This window comes from Leptinotarsa decemlineata, unplaced genomic scaffold, assembly GCF_025532065.1.
Source record: "Leptinotarsa decemlineata unplaced genomic scaffold, Ldec_3_MD MMD2_P_RNA_scaffold_12, whole genome shotgun sequence".
NCBI classification, from domain to species: domain Eukaryota; kingdom Metazoa; phylum Arthropoda; class Insecta; order Coleoptera; family Chrysomelidae; genus Leptinotarsa; species Leptinotarsa decemlineata.
Genome location: NW_027412526.1, coordinates 7,075,335 through 7,095,230, shown reverse-complemented (window position 1 = coordinate 7,095,230; position 19,896 = coordinate 7,075,335). Strand labels below are relative to the sequence as shown.

The 19,896-nt window shown below is 35.3% G+C and overlaps 2 protein-coding genes across 4 annotated transcripts in view; one reads left to right on the top strand and one right to left on the bottom strand.

Moving 5' to 3' along the window:
* The window catches only part of LOC111503390 (facilitated trehalose transporter Tret1), a 35,827-nt gene extending 18,985 nt beyond the window's left edge, over window positions 1–16,842 (top strand). For all 3 annotated transcript variants that reach the window (XM_074173361.1, XM_074173351.1, XM_074173356.1), the window contains exons 2-3: window positions 8,129–8,304; window positions 15,065–16,842. In XM_074173361.1, the coding sequence (XP_074029462.1) occupies window positions 8,133–8,304; window positions 15,065–16,413 (1,521 nt within the window). In that variant the 5' untranslated portion in view covers window positions 8,129–8,132 and the 3' untranslated portion in view covers window positions 16,414–16,842. The remainder of the gene's footprint in view (window positions 1–8,128; window positions 8,305–15,064) is intronic.
* Window positions 16,843–16,950: 108 nt separating this feature from the next.
* LOC141481602 (uncharacterized) lies at window positions 16,951–19,390 on the bottom strand. The gene is made up of 3 exons (XM_074173371.1): window positions 18,871–19,390; window positions 18,590–18,811; window positions 16,951–18,533 (listed from the first exon to the last, which is right to left on the bottom strand). The coding sequence occupies exons 1-3, from the start codon at window positions 19,102–19,104 to the stop codon at window positions 17,886–17,888; spliced, it is 1,104 nt and encodes a 367-aa protein (XP_074029472.1). The 5' UTR covers window positions 19,105–19,390; the 3' UTR covers window positions 16,951–17,885.
* Window positions 19,391–19,896: the final 506 nt, after the last annotated feature.

The following is a 19,896-nucleotide window of genomic DNA, read 5'->3' as shown; positions in this document are numbered from 1 at the left end:
GACTATAAAGGGAATGATTCATCACAAAAACCTTTATCATCATTATTTTTGGAATTTTAATTGTATGTAGCTGGTTGTGAATGAGAAAGTTTGCAAATGCATTTTCCGTGATCTAAGATGCTACATTTGGAATATCTATGCTGACCACAACCTGCATTTGCTATTTGCTTTTTCCCTTTTTTACATTCATTGGCGTTTCTTATTTGTATGGAAGGTTCTCGTTCTACTACCAAGAATGCTTTTCTCGTTGCTTGATGTTATGTTGATGGGTCCAAACATGCTCTGCTATACCTGATTTGCTGGTTTCTCCTTGCTGTGTGTGTTTCTTGTGCTCGACAATGCGAACTTCTAATGGCCCCTCTGTTTCACCGATTCATGATCCTCCGCAATCGCAGGGTATCGCAGTCCGCGTTTGGTGGCCTGGTTTTTCGTGAGGCTGCTACGGATAGTGTTCCCAGATCTGAAACAGGTTTTGATGTTATACCTGGACCCAATCCTTCTTATCCTTTCCAACAATCCTCTGATGTAGGAAAGTACAAGTACTGGTTGTTGCGGCTTCTCTTCCTTGTGGAGCTCTTGCTGTCTTTCAACTGAAGCCTGTTCTACCATCACATTGAAGTAGCCAACATATATATATATATTGGCTATTGTGTGTGTTTCTTGTGCCGAGCACAAGAAACACACACAGCGAGAAGAAATCAGCAAATCAGGAAGAGCAGAGCATGTTTGGACTCATCAACATAACATCAAGTGGGCTCAAACTGGAATCATCCACAAGGAGGAGGTTTAGGAGATAATTCAAAGAAACTGTATATATGTTGTCCAACAACGCATTCAGCCAAGCCAGCGTAGAGATACGTAACATATGGAAACCTCTAATCAAGCGGAACACAACCAACTCCCGCCAAGCGGTCAGCTCCCGCTAAAACCAATGGGGAAGAGGAGATAGGTGAAAGCACTCGAATGACCTATGAATAGTCAGATATCTCTGAGGAATAAGGCCAGTTATCACCCGATTAGACAATAGAAGTCCGAACTAATGAAATGTGAGGAGTGATATTTGTCTTATTTATTTATTGTCTTTCCGAAAGCCGCACGCTGTTTCTCTTGTAACTCAACGGTCCTTTCTATTTTCAGATGGGAAGAATAATTTTTTTTCTGTTGCTTTTCCAAGGCATTTGACATAAATATGGATCAATAGGCTTTATTCATTTTTCTGATTTATTTTGTTTTTCTATATATATGTAGACAAAAGCGCAACCAAAACTAACCACAAGAATAAAATTTTAAAACATGATAATCTGTTCAAAAACGGATCTTCTGACGTCTCCGTTTTCAAACCTTAAAACATATTCTTTCAACGAATGGAATATTTTTAGGAATTGAACTCTTATAAACTTCTCATACTACCCTGGTATCTTTTGGTAACCGATAAATAAAGCTCTGACATGACAACCTGTTGAACATTCATTTTTAAGACATATGATGAATGACGTGGAAAATTATTATACATTTCATTTTCCAATATTTGTGAGGCAATACTTTTTTGTTTCAAATATTGCGATAATTATTCAAATCAGATCATCATCTCATCGATTTTGAACTGATTAAGTCATATGCTCATTTCCAACTGCAATAAATAATTTCTACTGAATTATCATCATCAGTTATTATTATTGTAATATTCCAAAGACTGATTGTTGGATGGAATATTTGATATTATCTGTTCAAATAAGCTTATTATTCCCAACCTAACCACTTCAATAGGTATCATATATTTCCATTAAGATATAATTATCATTAGTACGTTGTTTTTGAAAAGATAACGATGATTGAACTGAAGAATAAGTCGTCAGTGCATTTGAACTGTTTTTGATCGATCAATTTTTTAAACATGAAAATGAGGAATGAGAGGCATCATTTTCTGTCTTCAGGTTATTTTGTTAGTAGAAATCAATAACATTGTTTGTACTAGACTACTGAAATGCGAAGTCTGTCAAAAAAAATTAGGTGAATGTTATCACTTCAAATAACTTTACTGTAGCAAATTTCAACGAAATTAGTTTAAGGATATTTATGATATTTTATAAATACCTTTTTTGTTAAACTTCAACGCCCTGTATCTCAGAAACGAAGCAACTTTGGACATTTTCATAAGAACCCTTTTCTTAAAATGACTCATCAAATCACCCTAAGAAGTTTATTGCCGCAGTTAAGAAACATCCTGTATATATTTTCTATTATTATATTATGTTTTTATGCAGTGCATTTCTTTAATGTCCCCCCCTTCAAAAAATTGATATTTTGGATAATAAAATTGATGCATGACCGGGCCGCCATCTGGGAAAAAACAATGAAATGGAAAGGGGAGGTCTTGTGACACATCATTTTGAAGCTCCTGACGGATACTTCATAACCCTAGAATATGAAGTCAATATATATCAATAATAATAATAATGAATTTATTCACATTACAATGAAAATGATTTAAATTCACATCAATATATAAAATAGACATTACAGAAAACGTGAAAAAAGTAGGAAAGCGATAAGTGTAACACACTTGTTTCGCAATAAAAATAACAATCTACACATAGCTTACACATATACACATAGATATGACTTTTTTTTTACACATTTCAAATAAAATATACCTATGACTAGTTTATATCAACTGAACATATATACATTCAGTACTACACAAATATAATATAGACAGTACACTGAATAAAATTACACACAAATATAAGAGAAATATCGAATTTAAGATAATGAATTTTGAGTAAATTTCCTACCAGCTGTTAACAAAAATGTTTTCAATTTTTTTTTTGAATAATGCTGGAGATTTAATATTTTTTATATCTTCTGGTATGCTATTATGAAGTTTAATGGCTATAAAGGAGTGAGCTCTTTGTGAGATTGACTTTTTCAGTATCACGGGGTATGTTAATTTTTCGCAGTGACGTGTAGAGTATGGGTGATCACGAGATTTTGCTTTGTTTGAACTAAAATGGTATTTCACGCTTGTACTGAAAGAAAACAACTGTCGCACATCCAAGTTTCCACACTCTTTATACAAACGCTCTGTTGGAAATCGCCGATTTTGTGACATTATGACTTTGAGGAATCTTTTCTGTAACGTTTCCAGAGGTTTCAAATGTACACGTAGAGCTGATCCCCAAGCAGTTATTGCATATCGTAAAAATGACTCTCAACAAGGGCCGTATATAAATGTTTCAGTTCGTTGAAAGGTAAATATATTTTCAGAAATCTGTAGAGGACTGTTTGGAGTTTTTTTATAATATATCTGATGTGGTAATCCCATTTTAGATGTGTGTCATTATATACACCTAAGTATTTCGATTGTTTAATAGACTGAATTGTTATTGTATGGTTTTGTGTAGTCAGAATATTGAGGTTGTCATAAGGACAGGCATTAGATGCATTGCAACTGAAAGGAAGAAAATTCGTTTTCTCCACATTTACAATCATGAGTCTGTTATCAAGCCACAGTTTCAATAACTCATTTACCTACTAAAAAATGGCGGAACATTTAATAATTTCCTGAAGACACACATCAAATATAGATATTTTTAGAAATATTCCTTTTTATTTGCCATATGGCAATTCCAACAACCCGATAAGGTTTGTAAAGTTAATTTTTGTTTATAAAAACGTCAAAAAATATCAATACGACAATGAACATCATTGTTCAGTCGAAATATTCTTATTTATTTTACGGTTTTACTAGCAGAAAGGTATACCACGTCAACAATTTCAATAATGATCAATTCTCGCGCAATGGAAGAAAAGATTGAAGCGATATTTATTTACGGTGCGACCCTTAACTTTCATGAGACCGACAGGATTTTCAATGCATGTTTTCCAAATCGTCCTATTTGTAGAAAATATTTGAGGAAACTTGTATCCAAATTTACAACTACCGGTAGTGTACATAACAAAAAGCCTCCAGGTCATCCGTCCATTCCGGAAGAACAGCAAGTGCAAATAATTGGTGAGATGGTAGTAAATCCTGAACAGTCTACTTATTCCATCGCAAATGTTTGTGGGGTGTCTCCTTCTACTCTGTGGAGACTTTTCAAGAGGAATAGGTATCGTCCATACAAAATTAAAATAGTAAACCAATTAACTGAAGATGATCCTGATCGAAGAACAGAATTCTGTGAAATCATGACGGAAACCATTGCAAGGCATTCTACCTATCCCCACAATATTTGTTTAGTGGCGAATGTACATGTTTTCAAACAGCAATGTTGCTGTTATTGGAGTGACATCAACGCTCACGATTTCCGGGAAACATATACCCAATATCCAGAAAAAATTGACATTTTGGCAGGACTATTGGGAAACCATATTATAGGACCTCTATTCATTGATCGAAATTCAACAGGGGAACTGTATTTGAATATGCTGGAAACTACTGTTGACCCTCTCATCACTGAAATCGTCGAAGCGAATCCTAATGAATTCGATATGGACATTGTATTCCAACAAGATGGAGCACCAACACATTACTCCAGACAAGTAAGAAACTATTTGGATACTACTTTTCGCGGCCGTTGGATTAACCGTCAAGGTCCTACAGAATGGCCAGCCCGCTCGCCAGATTTGACACCTTTCGACTTTTTTATGGGGCTAATTGAAGCAAAAGGTGTACGAAACTGAGCCTGCTTCAATATTGGATATCACAGCAGAGAATAATAAATATTTGTAGCGATATTGATGATACTGTGTTGGAAAATTTTCGGCGTGAAATATCGTATAGGCTGTTCATATGTCAAGAAGTTTAAGGTAAGCATTTCGAGCATTTTCTGAACTGACCTCACGCTTAGTACCTTACAGTTTGTAGTTAAACGTCAATGTATTCAGGCAATTATTAAAAGTTCCGCCATTTTGTAGTAAATGAAGATATTGACTTCATATTCTAGGGTTATGAAGTATTCGTCAGGAGCTTCAAAAATATGTGTCACAAGATCCCCTTTTCATTCAATTTTTTCCCCAGATGGCGCCCAGTCGCCATCTTGAAAGTTTCATCTGTCACATTCACTTCAAAATTAAGTATTCATGCATTCCAGTATCATTGCTTTTCGAGTTTGAAAGCCGTGGATTTTTGAAAGTCTAGCTTCTTCAGAGGTTTAACCATCAAAGTTTGCTGTCCGATGACTACCTTTTAGGCTTCATAAAGCGTCTCCCGTACCAGTCGGCTATGGTATCCCTGGTTGGGGGCTATTAGTTCTGTGTTTTCAAACAAAATTATGTGGTCTCCTTCACTAAGTTCGTGTTCTGCCACAGCTGACTTGTCCGTTTGGCCTAGTCTGCAGTTTCTTCTATGCTCTTTTAGTCTTGTTCCCATGGATCGTTTGGTGGTTCCGATATATACCTTTCCACAAGTGCACGGTATGCGATAGACCCCTGCTGATGATAATGGGTCTCTTTTGTCTTTAGCCGACCTGAGGCTTTGTTGTATCTTCCTCGTGGGTTTGAAGACTGTTTCGATGTCGTGTTTTCCCAATAGTTTTCCAATTCTGTCCGTGACCATAGGGATAAACGGTAGATATGCGCGTGCAACCATCTGATCCTTTTTCGCTTTCTGAACCGTGGTTTCATGGCTTTTCTGGTCTCGGAGGCACTGTATCCATTCGATCTCTAGGTCACTTCAAGGTATTCCAGTTCCCTCTCCAGATGTTCTGGTTCACATATACTCCGAGCCCTTTTCTTTAGAGTTGAGATGACTCCTCTCTTTTGGTTAGGCCTAACCAAATGGACAAGTCAGCTGTGGCAGATCACACACTTAGTTGATGAGACCATATAATTTTATTTGAAATCACAGAACTAATTGCTCCCAACCAGGGATACTATAGCCGACTGGTACGGGAGGCAATAGAGATCCACAAACACACGGAGAATTTCAACAGAAAAGAAGAAGCGGTGAACCTCAATCGAATATGGAACCCCATTTTAAAAAATTCTGTAATAACGAACAGGACAACAGGCAGCAAGATTGTTAATGTTCCAGGTTCAAGTGTAGGTACGAGTACAGGTACAAGTGCAGGTCCAAGTGCAGGTACAAGTACATGTACAAATACAGGTATAAATACAGGTACAAATACAGATACAAATACAACTGATTACCTGACAAGGCATAAATACGCTTTACGAAGCCTAAAAGGTAGTCATCGGACAGCAAACCATGATGGTTAAACCTCTGAAGAAGCTATCCACTCGCGCCAGCGAAACGTCAGGAAGAAATTTCAAAAATCCACGGCTTTCAAACTCAAAAAGCAATGACACTGGAAACCTCAGCCGTGAAAGTCTAAACCATTTCATTCATGCAATAATTTCATTATCCCAAATTTCAATTTTTCTAGTTGATTGGTTCAAAAAATAAAAGAGCGGGGGACATTGAAGAGAAGCACTGTATAATTTGTAATTCAGGCAATGAAAACTATTACTGAGAGAGCGACAGAAAATACATAAATACAATAAACCGTTTACGATCAAATCACGCTATCTACCCAGCTTATAAATTCAAAATTGGATTAACAGATAATCCTCTATGCTCATGTGGACGTTATGGCGATCACAATCACATCATGTTGGAGTGTTCGCACCACATCCACAGTATAAATACCCTTTACTCTGAATTGAAATTACATAATATCTTTTTTCAAATAAACTTAAATTGTATGTTAACTTCAAACAACGAGTTCCGTGGTGGCCGTGGTAGTGGACGGACGTGCTGATAACGTCCGTCCACAAAGAAGGTACGCGGATGCCATGTGCTATCGTGGGGCTCCGTTTTGTGTTGTGTTGTATTGAAATTGAAATGTGGAGTGTCTGAAAAAGTGATGAATAAGTGGCTTCCTTTATTCACGCCGGTATCCAGGCCGGGGTGGTTCGGATAACCACGTAAAGGGGGCTATATATGTGAAAAATTACCAAAAGATCTCCCAAGTAGGAGGCGATTCAAAAAATGAAATTGTTTTTTATATATAAAGTTAGAAAAAAATGGGTGGCAGCATTGCTTTGTGCAAGACCGCTGCGCCCCCCGACCAACAGGAGGAGCATTGGTCATATGCGCCTGAAGATAGGAAGCAACGACCATCTAAAATAGAGAGAGAGAGAGAGAACTTCAAACAACAGTCGTGTCACGAAGTGTTCTGGCGATGCATTGAATTTATTGGAGCCTCTGGAGACACCCTACATTTTGTTTGATCAAGATCTTCAGGCGATGTGGTGCTGCAGGTTTTTGCGGGTTTTCCTGCAGCTGAAAAAGCAAATGCGCCACTGGAATCAATGAAGTCGCCCTGGAGTGCCAATTAATTTTTATTGTTGTTTTTATTTTATTTTTACCGTTGTTTTAATAAAATTTGACAGAAATATATACAAATTATTATACAATCATCTAATAAGATGCAAAATTGAAGAATGAATGATTGATTGTAAATATAGTTATAGTACTACTAACAATATATTCAAATGTAAGCAGAAATTGAATCATATTATGTACAAACGCATTGAAAAAATAAAAAAAATAACAATCCATATAAAATAATAAAAAGAAAAAAATAATAACAAAAAAATTAGGGGAAACAAAAATATAAAACAAATTAAGAAAAACCACTTATTCAAAGAGAAAAAAGACAAAAAAATGAAATGAAAATGCAAAAACGAAAAAAAGAAAAAAAAAAGAAAAGAAAAAATACATAGAAAAACAAACAGAAATGAAAATTCAAAAAGCAAAAAACGAGGGAAAAAAATCTATGTTTGAGCTACTACTCAATGTTACTTTCAAATAGTTTTTTTATTGAAACAGTCTGGCTAATTGATTCTCCCAAAGCCAAAAAATTTAAACCACACACACACAGCATCATTATCTGAAGGTAGTTTCAGAAATTGTGGATTACACAACGAGAATAATGATCATTCAAGTGAAAAAGTGTTTTTTTCTCCGTAAACATGAAAAAGAAATTCAAAAAAACTATATTCTCAACAAAAAACTCATTCAACCGATGTCTCCGAGACTGAAAACTATCTAAATACATAAACATACCTATCGGTTAGTGAACGAAAAAACGGCTTTTGATAATCCTCCTGATGATTGCAGAAAAATGGCGAACAAGGACGATTACAAGTACGAAGAGGTGGCGGGGGACGAAAAAGAAGCTGCTTTGCTGCCGGAGACCACTTTTGATGCGGCCCGTGAGTCGGTACGCATTTCTTCCAACATGTTGAGTGCCAGTGCTCCTCGAAGACTGTTCCTGTATTTGGCGGCATGTGCAGGTTAGAATTTTTGAGTTTTTTTTTTAATTTAAGCTAGACAGTGAACTTCTAGAAGGGATGTTGAATTGTGAATATTTATCAATAATAAGAAGTTGTTTGTGAATCCCTCTACAGAAAAAAGTGAAAATCAACAAGCTTATTTCATCATATTTTTTGAGAGAAAGAAAAACAAAATTAACCATGGAGACTAACTTCATTACTCTCAAAAAAGACGCATTATTTCGATAGTAACATTCTTAAACAATAAAAGTAATAAGTGTTCTTTCATCTCTTAAAATTCATACAGGGTGGCCCAAACAGAGAAGTCTCATTTTTTGGATGGGCTGGAATATATGAAAACATTTCAAAACCTTCACACTATCTACACAAGCATGTTCAGAAAAGTATTTTCATCAAACCATTCAACTCTCCAATCAAGTATTTTTCGAAGACTGTGAAATCTCAACAATTAGGAAATTGTCGTATAGAACTCTCACAATTTATACAGTGTGACCCATTTTTAATGGAAACACCCCCGTAAAATTTGAAGTTGTAAACCGATATTATTATTTTTTTTTGAAATGTCAAGTATTAAAAGGTCTACCTTGGGACAACATTCGAAATGTTTATTAAAGTTTCAGGGCATACAACGATCTTTTTTTCTTAGTCGAGAATCGGGATTTTTTATTAGCGATTTTTCATTTGAAAAAAATCACTACGCCACTGGATTCAGAGTGCCTCTAAATAGGTGTGACCAAAATTTCATGAAAAAATATTCATTAATAACAAAGTTATGACAACTCAAAAATTCGAAAACTCACACAGCTATCAGTCACAAAAACACCCTATATCAACAGATATAGCTATGAGAATATTTTTTTTATGATTTCAACAATAAAGTGCCGCCAGATGAAAAAAAAATAGCGTAAATATTTTTAATGAAAATAACGCAATTACATTCAAGTTTTCACCCGAATGAACTAAAACTAAGACCTAATATTTCAATTTAAAACGTAGTTGCCATGGAAATGATATTTCACAACACTTGTGGAAAATTTGAATGTACTATTTATTGTCAATAATATTCACCTTACAGTTTTTCGAATTATTTCGTGTCATGGCTGCAAGATTGAGCGTAAGAGAGAAAATTGAAATTGTACGCCTTTCGGGATATGACGTTAGAAGTGCTAGAGAGGTTTGTAGAGTATTTAATGAGAGACATCCAGATCGTCCTCGTATTAGCTGCGGTACGGTAAATAAAATAAATAAAATATTCAATGACACTGGTGCAGTATCAAAAATGATACTATACAAAGACGAAACAGGAATGACAGGAATGATCAAATCATTTTAGATTATTTCGGAAATAATCCTAATGCCAGTATAAGGAATGCCACTTTAGATTTGAATATTCCATGGGAAACTATTCGGAGATATCTCAAGGCGAAGAATATTAAACCCTTCAAGCCAAAATTATTACACACACATTTCAAGAAGGCGACGAAGCAAAACGCCTGGAATATTGTTTATGGGCCCAAGGAGAATATTTAAACAATAGAAATTTCCTAAAAAATATTTTATATACCGACGAAGCCACTTTCACTACAGTGTCATCACAGAATTGTTGCTATTGGGCAGCGGATAATCCTAACTGGGTAATAAACTGTAAAAGTCAGTATTCCCAAAAAATCAACGTCTGGTGTGGGATATTGAACGAATGAATTATTAGTCCTTTCTTTTTTGAGGAAAACATTAATGCGCAGAGGTTTCTAGAATTCTAGAGACACAAATATACACAAACATAGTATAAAATTAAATAAACAAGATTAACAATATACAAACTATTCAAATTAAACTTCCGCAGGAACAGTATCAGAAAATACATATCGATTGATAAATCAATAATATTCATGATTTATTTACGAATTTTTTCGAGTATATTGCTTGTAAGCAGCATAACACGTCAAAATATTGCAAAGTAGTTTCGATAAAAATGTTTTCAATTGAAATGAGTAGTCGTTCTCAGTTCAGATATAAAGGAACTGTTAGATCCATCATAAAATTTGTTGGAATGTTAAATCGGTAGTGACATTGATGAACATCCGTTTTCCATTATGATTCGACCTCACCAACAAAATAAATGCCTATCGCATAATAAACATGTTACAAAACTGAAACATTGAAATAATCAATAGTCATTCTCATTATTTTATTATATTTCCAGCTATGAATTTTTCATCAACTTGACATGCCGGCGTCTGAATAATGAAGTAATCAAAAAAATGAAACAAGATTTCAAAAATTGCGAATTCAAAAAACATCAGCTCAGAAATTATTTGTATAGTAGAAAAAATTCCTCAGTACATTATTAAATAAAAGTCGGAGAGAATCATGTAGCCCATTATTTGCCAATATGAAAGTACTAGCTCTTTCTTGCTTGTATGTTCTAGAAATATCACATATTTAGAAATGTAAAAATCATTAGCACTCATAATAATAAGTTATTCAACGAGGTTTAACCACCATCTGAAAACCCCCGAAATAATTTGAATGTAACTCTCAGGTGACCCATCTCAGATACTGTAGGAATTCATAAAAAGGAAAGGATTCAATGCCACAAAAACCCAGGCATCGGTTTTCTCCAAGAAGATAAATGTTTCCGAACCGGATATAATAATGTCACGTCAGACAATTCCGCATTCTGTTTCGACAAGTTTGTTGGGGGTTAAAATGGCATTATGCTGCAATTGCAAAAACTGCTTCTCAAAAGCTTGGAACACTGTTCTGAACTAGAAAACTATACACATGTCAGCAACTTTTGATGCTTTATGGAGCTCAGATTAGACCATCTTTGCAGTATTGTTCTAGGACCCATTTTATTCCTATTATACATCAACGATCTTGCTACAGTCGATATTGTAGGGTCATTCACAATTTTTTCCGATGATACTACATTGTTATAGCATGAAAAAAATACTAACAACTTGAAACAAATGATATCATTAGATTTAGAAGAAGTCAAACAGTAGTATGATTCTAATTCACTCTCCTTCAACGTAGACAAGACCAAAATTGTAAACTTCAAGTTTAGCTATGACAACTTGCTATCAGATGGTATTAAGATGAAAGAAACGACTTGCACTGAATTTTTAGGTTTGTATATTGACAATAACTTGAAATATAAAGAACATATCACATCTTTATGCACAAAATTGGCTTCAGGATCACTTGCTGTCAGAATTGTCTCCAATAAACTTGATATATTCACTGCTAGATCGACTTACTTTGCCTTAGTAGAGTCTTATCTAAGGTATGGCATTGCATTTTGGGGACTCTGTAGTGAACAACTATTGAATCAGGTCTTCGTGTTGCAAAAGAGATCTTTGCGGCTTTTATGTGGGTAAACCATAGGGATAGCTGTAGACAACTTTTCGTTAGATACCGAATCCTCACTCTTTTCAACATTTTCATTTTCGAAGATATAACATTGATTCTCCAGATACACATTGAATCCACAACACAAGACAGAACCGTGTAATACTATCCATCTGCCAATACCCAGATTGACTCTAACAAAACATGTGTATATTAAATTATGATACAATTGCATTCATAATGAACATGCAAGGTTTGTTTTTTTTTCTACAAATATGTTTCACATACTTTTTCACCTTTTCACTGGAATTGTACCTACCCAGGTACATCAGTTTCTGCAGCATCAAATCACAAAATATTTAAGACGAACGACGTTGCTGCTTTTGTACCGTGTAGGATACACCCACAACGATCAACTTATACAAGTAGCGCGCTCTAGGATCGTTGTTAGAAGTTCTGAATTCAATCATGTGTTGTCATGTCATGGCGATGTAGCGAGTATATGTAACTAGTATCACGTGATTATTTATTCTCATAGATCTCAAAGAAACAGATATTAGTCTAGGCCTCTGAAGGATTCTAGATATGATGGATATCAACATATTGCGGAATATGATAAAAACAAATATAACTCAAGATGTAAATTGGAAGGGTGCAAGGAAATAACACTTGTTTACTGTAATAAGTGCCAAGTGCATATATGTTTGTTGAAAGACAGAAACTGTTTAAAAAAATTTCATAGTCGATAGTTACTCAATTTCCAACTGTTCTGAACAATAAAATCTTTCTTCACAATAAAAACAGATAATATTTATATTTATATATATATATATATATATATATATATATATATATATATATATATATATATATATATATATATATATATCTAAATTATGGAATTTTCGAAGAACGTCCAATCACGAATGTGGGAACTTGTTAAATGAACTGGGGCCAAACATTTCCAAACAGAATACAAATCGCAGATATATGTTATATCTGAATAACTGCTTGTTGTTGTCGCCGATCTTTTTCTCTGTAGCGAACTCTGTTTACAAAAACACAGACAAAAAACCGAAACTTTTTGATCTTTCCGGCTGCCAACGGGACATTTCGTTGTTGACAAAAACAGTCGCTCGTGACACAAAGTCTTCAAAATGTTTCTTATTTTGACAGCTCAAGTTTTTGTTTTGTCGAAATCGACAGAGTTGCTGTTTTTTTGTGGTTTTGTCCGTTTGGTGAAAATCCGCCTCAAGATCATGAAGACGATATATTTATCAAACTCAGATAATTTATTATCACCATCATCGGGTTGCAGATCTGATGCATTTCGGATTTGAAATCCAAAACAGGCTTTGATGTCACAAGTACATAACAAACTAATGTGAAAACGATATATTATTTGGAATTCGAAAAGGTAATTTTGATCTTCGTTATATTCTCAAGTCATTTTAATGATAAACTGCTGCCTAATAAATTGATTGGGAAATCTGTATCACTCGTTTTTGTAACTGAAGGTCAAAGGCCTATTTCTATTGAGATAATTCATGTGTCGTGGAAGTATTCCACGATCATCGATTACTTGGATGATAGAAATGTCCAATTAAGATTATCTCCACATTTCAGCTCTCTCGTTTATCGAATATTCAAGTAGATATTGTTCGACGAGGGTGAAAACATTATCAACCTTATTTGAATAGACTTGACGAAGGTCATCACGTAATTCTACACATAGTTTAAAAATAGCATCGTCAAGAGCTGCACAAGTTTCATAATAGAATAATAAACGTTTGAATGACTCTAATAATTCTTTTCATTCTTGGGATCTACGTGTGACAGCATTTATTAAAGAATAATTGGACTATACAAGAGACATCTTCAACAAAGAATCTCTCGTTTTTTGACATTTTAGGAATATCCACTTTACACAATCTGAAAAAAATCTCATGAATACTAGAGGGGTGAAAACTGGTAAATCCAATATTGAAGCTGCTTCAGTTTCGTACACCTTTTACTTCAAATAGTTCCATAAAAAAGTCCAAAGGTGTCAAATCTGGCGAGCGGGCCAGACGATTAATCCAACGACAGGCAAAAGTAGTATCCCAATCGTTTCAATTAATATTCATATCGAATTCAATAGGATTCGCTTCGACGATTTCAGTGATGAGAGGATCAACAGAAGTCTCCAGAATATTCAAATACAGATCCGCTGTTGAATTTTGATCCATGAATAGAGGTCCTACACAGTGAAAATAAAAATCTCAAAAAAGAACATCATCTCGATTCAAAGAAATCTTGCTCTCCTATATTCATGGAGAAATATTTTTTTAAACTGAGAAACATATTCCCTCAAGTTGAATTTGAATCATTATTCCAAATAGTATGCATTCTTTAGTCTGAGCAAAATTAATTTCGAAGCAGAACTGTTTTGGATTTCGAAAGAATGATATGTTTACTTGGAACATTATTTAAATATCTCCGTATGAGAAATACATTGTTTTCCTTTGAAGAGAGGCATTTTTCATTGAAACGCTTCTATTTTTATAAATCAAATAAACTCATTCACTTCATCAAAGATGAACTAATGATTCTGTTTATAAACTGTCCCTCTCATTTGGATGTATTTAGTTACTTGAATCCAAAGTATCATATCTGTAATAAGAACAGTTATAAGTGGTAACGAAAGAAACTAAATAATACATTACATATTATGATTGGTTTATTTGAAGCAATTGCAAATCATAAATATTATCCTGAAAAAGCATGTGATAAAAAACAAAACGTAATAGAGAACTGAATTTTCTTTGCTAATCTTTGCTTAAATATCATATTCCAACCGCACACTTTTGAGAGATCATAGCTCGCTCACTTTCAGTCAACGATCATTCAGTATCACTTTGTGTATTTCCTTCACCGTTTCTGGAGTCGTCACCCCATTTCGTCGACCACTGCGATGCTTGCCTTGGCGGCTCGTACAGCTTCGTTTAAACTCTGCTACTTATTATTTTACTGCTATAAACGAAGGCACCGACTTATCCAGAATAGAATCCAGTTCAGCTTTTATATTAGTTGAGCTAAATTCACCAAAAATTTTCTCTATTGATGGCTGTCAAACAAATACTATAGAACGCAGCATCTTCAAACTTGAAACATATGTTTCATAGATTGTGTACTTTTTCAAACTACCGCAATCTCTAGGTCAGACAAAAAAAACTGATTTTTTGAGAGAAAAGGAATATTGATTTATTTTGTATGCTTTGTAAACAGTTGGATTCATTTATCTTTCATGACCGAAGTCTTTTATAGATCCTATTGAGTTACGTCTCTGTAAGAGAAGTCATACTTTTTCTTTCAAATCAGTAATACCTGGAATAGTGTACAAACTAAGTTTTCTACTTTGTTTCAGGAAACTTGGCAGCCTTCACCTGCGGCCTATCATTCGGTTGGACGTCTCCGGAAATACCTAAACTAAAGCAACTAGATGGAAACCCGTTGGACCACCTCTTGACGAAACCTGAAGAAGGATGGGTCGGATCTTTCTTACCTCTCGCAGCAGCCTTTGGTCCCTTCATAGCAGGATTCATCGTCGACAGAATCGGCAGGAAAAAGACCCTCCTCATAGGAGCAATACCATTCCTTCTGGCCTTTGTGACTAATATTGTCGCAGACACCGTCTACCACTTCTACTTGTCCAGGTTCCTTTGTGGATTGGGCGTAGGAATAATCTTCACAGCTCTGCCCATGTACATCGGAGAAATCTCAGATGACGAAACGAGAGGCACCCTGGGTTCTTTCATGCAGCTGTTCATAGTTTTGGGCATTCTCTTCTCCTACGCTTTGGGTCCATACATATCCATATCATCATTCAACATTGTTCTTCTGGTACCTCCAGCGCTCTTCATCGTCCTATTCTTCTTCTTCATCCCCGAGAGTCCGTACTATCTGATCCAAAATAACGAAAACGAAGCCGCGGAAGAGGCCTTGATAAAGCTGAGAGGAAAGAGTAAAAACGCTGTGCAGAAAGAAATAGAGATTGTGCGAATTCAAGCCGAAGCCGACCAGAAAAATAAGGCAAGCTTCTTCGATATCTTCAAGTCCAAGGGATTGACCAAGGCATTGTTTCTGTCAGTCAGTTTGGTCATTTGGCAGCAGTTGAGCGGTATTAATATCATCCTCTTCTACGCTCAGGACGTCTTTACAGATGCGGGGGTATCTTTGGCGCCAGAAATTTGCACTATCCTCATTGGAATAGTCCAGGTGATTTCCAGTGGGGCGACCCCCTTGCTTGTGGAGAAAAGAGGAAAGAGGTTCCTGCTGATCCTCTCAGGTATCGGCATGACTCTGGCGCAAGCAGCAATGGCGTACTTCTTCTTTCTGAAGGACATTCAGCACAGTAACGTTTCCAACCTATCTTGGCTGCCGATAGCCAGTTTGGTGCTCTTCATCGTGACCTATTGTCTTGGTTTCGGGCCTCTTCCTTGGGCTGTAATGGGAGAACTGTTTCCTGGAAACATCAAATCGGCGGCTTCTACAGTCACAGCTTCAGGTTGCTGGGTTTTGGGTTTTTTCTTGACGAACTATTTCGGAGCCGTCATTGATATGCTCGGTGATTCGGGCAAATCGATTTCTTTCGGATTCTTCGGAGTATGCTGCTTCATTTCTGCTGTCTTCGTCTACAAGTTGTTGCCGGAAACGACGGGAAAGAGTTTACAAGAAATTCAAGATATCCTGAGTGGTGATGCAGATGAGAAATGAGTCTGTTGTTTTATAACATTCTATTTATTGTTTTTATCAACGTGAGTTTAGATGATTGAATGTTCCATACAAGATGATTTAAATCAATTGAAGTCTTTGGGTTACTACGAATAGTAGAATAATGAATGAGAAAGATGAAATTGATAGATAGTGATTAGTGAGTTTGAAAAAGTGCTATAATTACGATTACACACAAATTAAAATTTTTCCTGCTGGTTGAGGATTAGCCTCTCAGGTATTCTCCAGTCTGAATTTTGAATCATCTTGTGTACCATTCAATCTGTATATATTGAAGAACTGATTTATTCAAGTATGTTTCAGTACTTGACAATGTTGAATGAATTATTGATTTTTGACATAATTTATGTACATAATGAACAATTTGTTAATTATTCTATAAAGATTATATTAAATGTTTTTCATAATCTATTCACTTCGATATTTTGATCAATTAGCGAATTTCATCAATTGTTGATTACATTCGTATTGAAACATGAAAAATTTTGGATCTAGAACAGGGGTTCTCAACCAACCAATTATTGGCAGGAACTCCAAAAAGGAAAACAAGCAACCGGAGTCAAATAACACACGATTGTAAAGTTGAATGTCTGCATGCGAGACAATACGTATTGGAGCCCAGATCTAGCAGGCGTTCTGTTCAACTTGATTTGACTTAGCTATTTTTGCAGTTGTGAAAGTTGTCAAACCATTGCATCGTTAATTTGTTTATTTCTGACCGGGATATTATAAGCTTATATCGTCATAGTTACGCTATCAATAAAGAGGGTCATAACTCCCTTGGGACATTATAGATTTTATAATTCCCTCTACCTTTCAGTGACATCTTTTGGCATAACATTTTTCCGTGTCAGCCAGTCCAGATATATCTTGTATTCTTTTTGGTATACGGCTTCACTTTTCGATGGAATTAATGATTCTCTTGCTTGTTCAGCTTTTTTCAAAATATCCTCCATTATATTTGGGGTAGAAAACACGTTTTCACCGCAAACACAGCTTGATAACAAAGTTCTGTTTATAAACAAATAACATAGCAACAACCTAGCAACAAGAAAACTCTACTATAATCAACGGTACCTGATTCAAATATACCGGGAAGGTAATGAATTGGTACATTTTTCCGTTTCAAAAATGAACAAAATTTTATTGAAATCGGTCAGAAATAAAATTATCTATGTACCACGGGAATTAATGAGCCTTAATAACCTCAGGCAATTGCTGTCCCTCGGGCCAGAGGCCCTCGGGACGCAAACTTTGCCATCGGTAATTGAGGCCCTCCTAATTCCCTTGATACATAAATAACTATTATTTCTGACCGGGATATTATGAGCTTATATCGTCATAGTTACGCTATCAATAAAGAGGGTCATAACTCCCTTGGGACATTATAGATTTTATAATTCCCTCTACCTTTCACAAGTAAAAATAAATAGAAATGAAAACTGAACCATATTTTATTTATTCACGTCATTACAAATAATAAATGTACAATTTTGAAATGTTCCCTGAAAATTACTTCCGCCACTGGAAACAATTTCTTCTTTTGTATGGCTAGAGCTTCTGTTCACTACAGTCGAGGTACCTGCCTCTTCTGATGACAAAGTAGATAACATACGCGCCGTTTTATTTCTCAATTCGATGCTATCTTCCAAATACCCCTCCGCCACCGTGGAACTTTTCCGACCTCCGTGTCTTTTTAAGTTAGTCATAGTTGCTCCTGCATTGGCTAGAGCAGTAGCAGAAGTGCGACGAAGGCAATGTCCCGTATAGGAAGATGAGTTTGGCAATCCTAAATACATTGCGATTTTGCTGGGGATTTTCCCAAACATGTTTTTTCCAATTGGCTGAGATGTACATTTATTTTGTCGGAAGCTCAAAAAAAATCGTTCAATACCTTTAGGACGCAAAGACATATAAAGTCTTAATAAAGGCAAAGTGGAGAACTCTTTTTCATCCACAACTGTAAATTTCTTCGATACACCAGTTTTACTTTCCGGTACGTTCACTACCATAACGGAATTCCGGTCCTCTATATCCGATATCTTCATATTCAAAAGTTCCTGACTTCTGCATCCTCCAAAATAACCCATAATCAAAACAACCTATAACAAAAAAAGGAAATAAATACACACAAAAAAGAAAATAAGAAAAAAATTACCTTATGCAATAAATGAATATCATTAGGAGCGTCCTTTAGGAATCTGATAACATCTTTAGGAGATAAAACAGCAGACTTTTTCGGCTTATAACTCTTACTCTTCCGTTTCAAAAAAGCCTGTAGTTCATTGAACTTGGTGATATCTCGTTTCTCATGTATAGTCACCATCGATTTTAGCATTGACCATTTAGTCCATAAAGAATTCGGACTATACGTTTCTGACTGAAACGAATAAACACAATTACTACCAAATCTACCGAAAAACATAGAAACTTCCTTACCAGTTCTTGAAAATATGCCAGAAATACAGTTTCAGTGACATCTTTTGGCATAACATTTTTCCGTGTCAGCCAGTCCAGATATATTTTGTATTCTTTTTGGTATACGGCTTCACTTTTCGATGGAATTAATGATTCTCTTGCTTGTTCAGCTTTTTTCAAAATATCCTCCATTATATTTGGGGTAGAAAACACGTTTTCACCGCAAACACAGCTTGATAACAAAGTTCTGTTCATAAACAAATAACATAGCAACAACCTAGCAACAAGAAAACTCTACTATAATCAACGGTACCTGATTCAAATATACCGGGAAGGTAATGAATTGGTACATTTTTCCGTTTCAAAAATGAACAAAATTTTATTGAAATCGGTCAGAAATAAAATTATCTATGTACCACGGGAATTAATGAGCCTTAATAACCTCAGGCAATTGCTGTCCCTCGGGCCAGAGGCCCTCGGGACGCAAACTTTGCCATCGGTAATTAAGGCCCTCCTAATTCCCTTGATACATAAATAACTAGTTGTTAGAACTCTGGTATAATCATGATTGAAATTTAGATTTTGACATGGAGTGTTTATACGCAGGTTAGTCTATTGACTCATGATAATAATTTGTTTGACATGCAAGCAATTTTGAAAGTATTATCAAAATCACTAAGAGGATCATTTTTTTTTAATAATTCAAAGTTCAATTACGATTTTTGTTGTAATTAGAGCAAATGATGTTTCCAATTATCATTTCCGAATGATCTTTGTAGCATGTAATCATATAATAACAAAAAAAAATGTTGCACGTATTTGCTCTATTCGAAGAAAATATCTTTTTAAGTTAACAATACCAATTGTCAGTTTGAGAAATATCGTTTTTTGTTGTTTCTAGGAGCGGGTTCCTCAAAAATATGTATAACTAGAAGGGAATTATTCAATAAAATGAATGGTTCTGGTTATTCAATATTAGAAGAGTGAGTCAACGCATTTCGTCGAAATGCGTACAAAGTGTCCAAAACAAGGTTTACCTTCACTTCA

Coding starts and splice junctions, on each gene's coding strand:
- LOC141481602 (XM_074173371.1), bottom strand. CDS start 19,104: ATGAACAGAACTTTGTTATCAAGCTGTGTTTGCGGTGAAAACGTGTTT. Junction 18,812..18,870: donor TGGCATATTTTCAAGAACTG/GTAAGGAAGTTT, acceptor TATTCGTTTCAG/TCAGAAACGTATAGTCCGAA. Junction 18,534..18,589: donor ATATTCATTTATTGCATAAG/GTAATTTTTTTC, acceptor TTTTTGTTATAG/GTTGTTTTGATTATGGGTTA.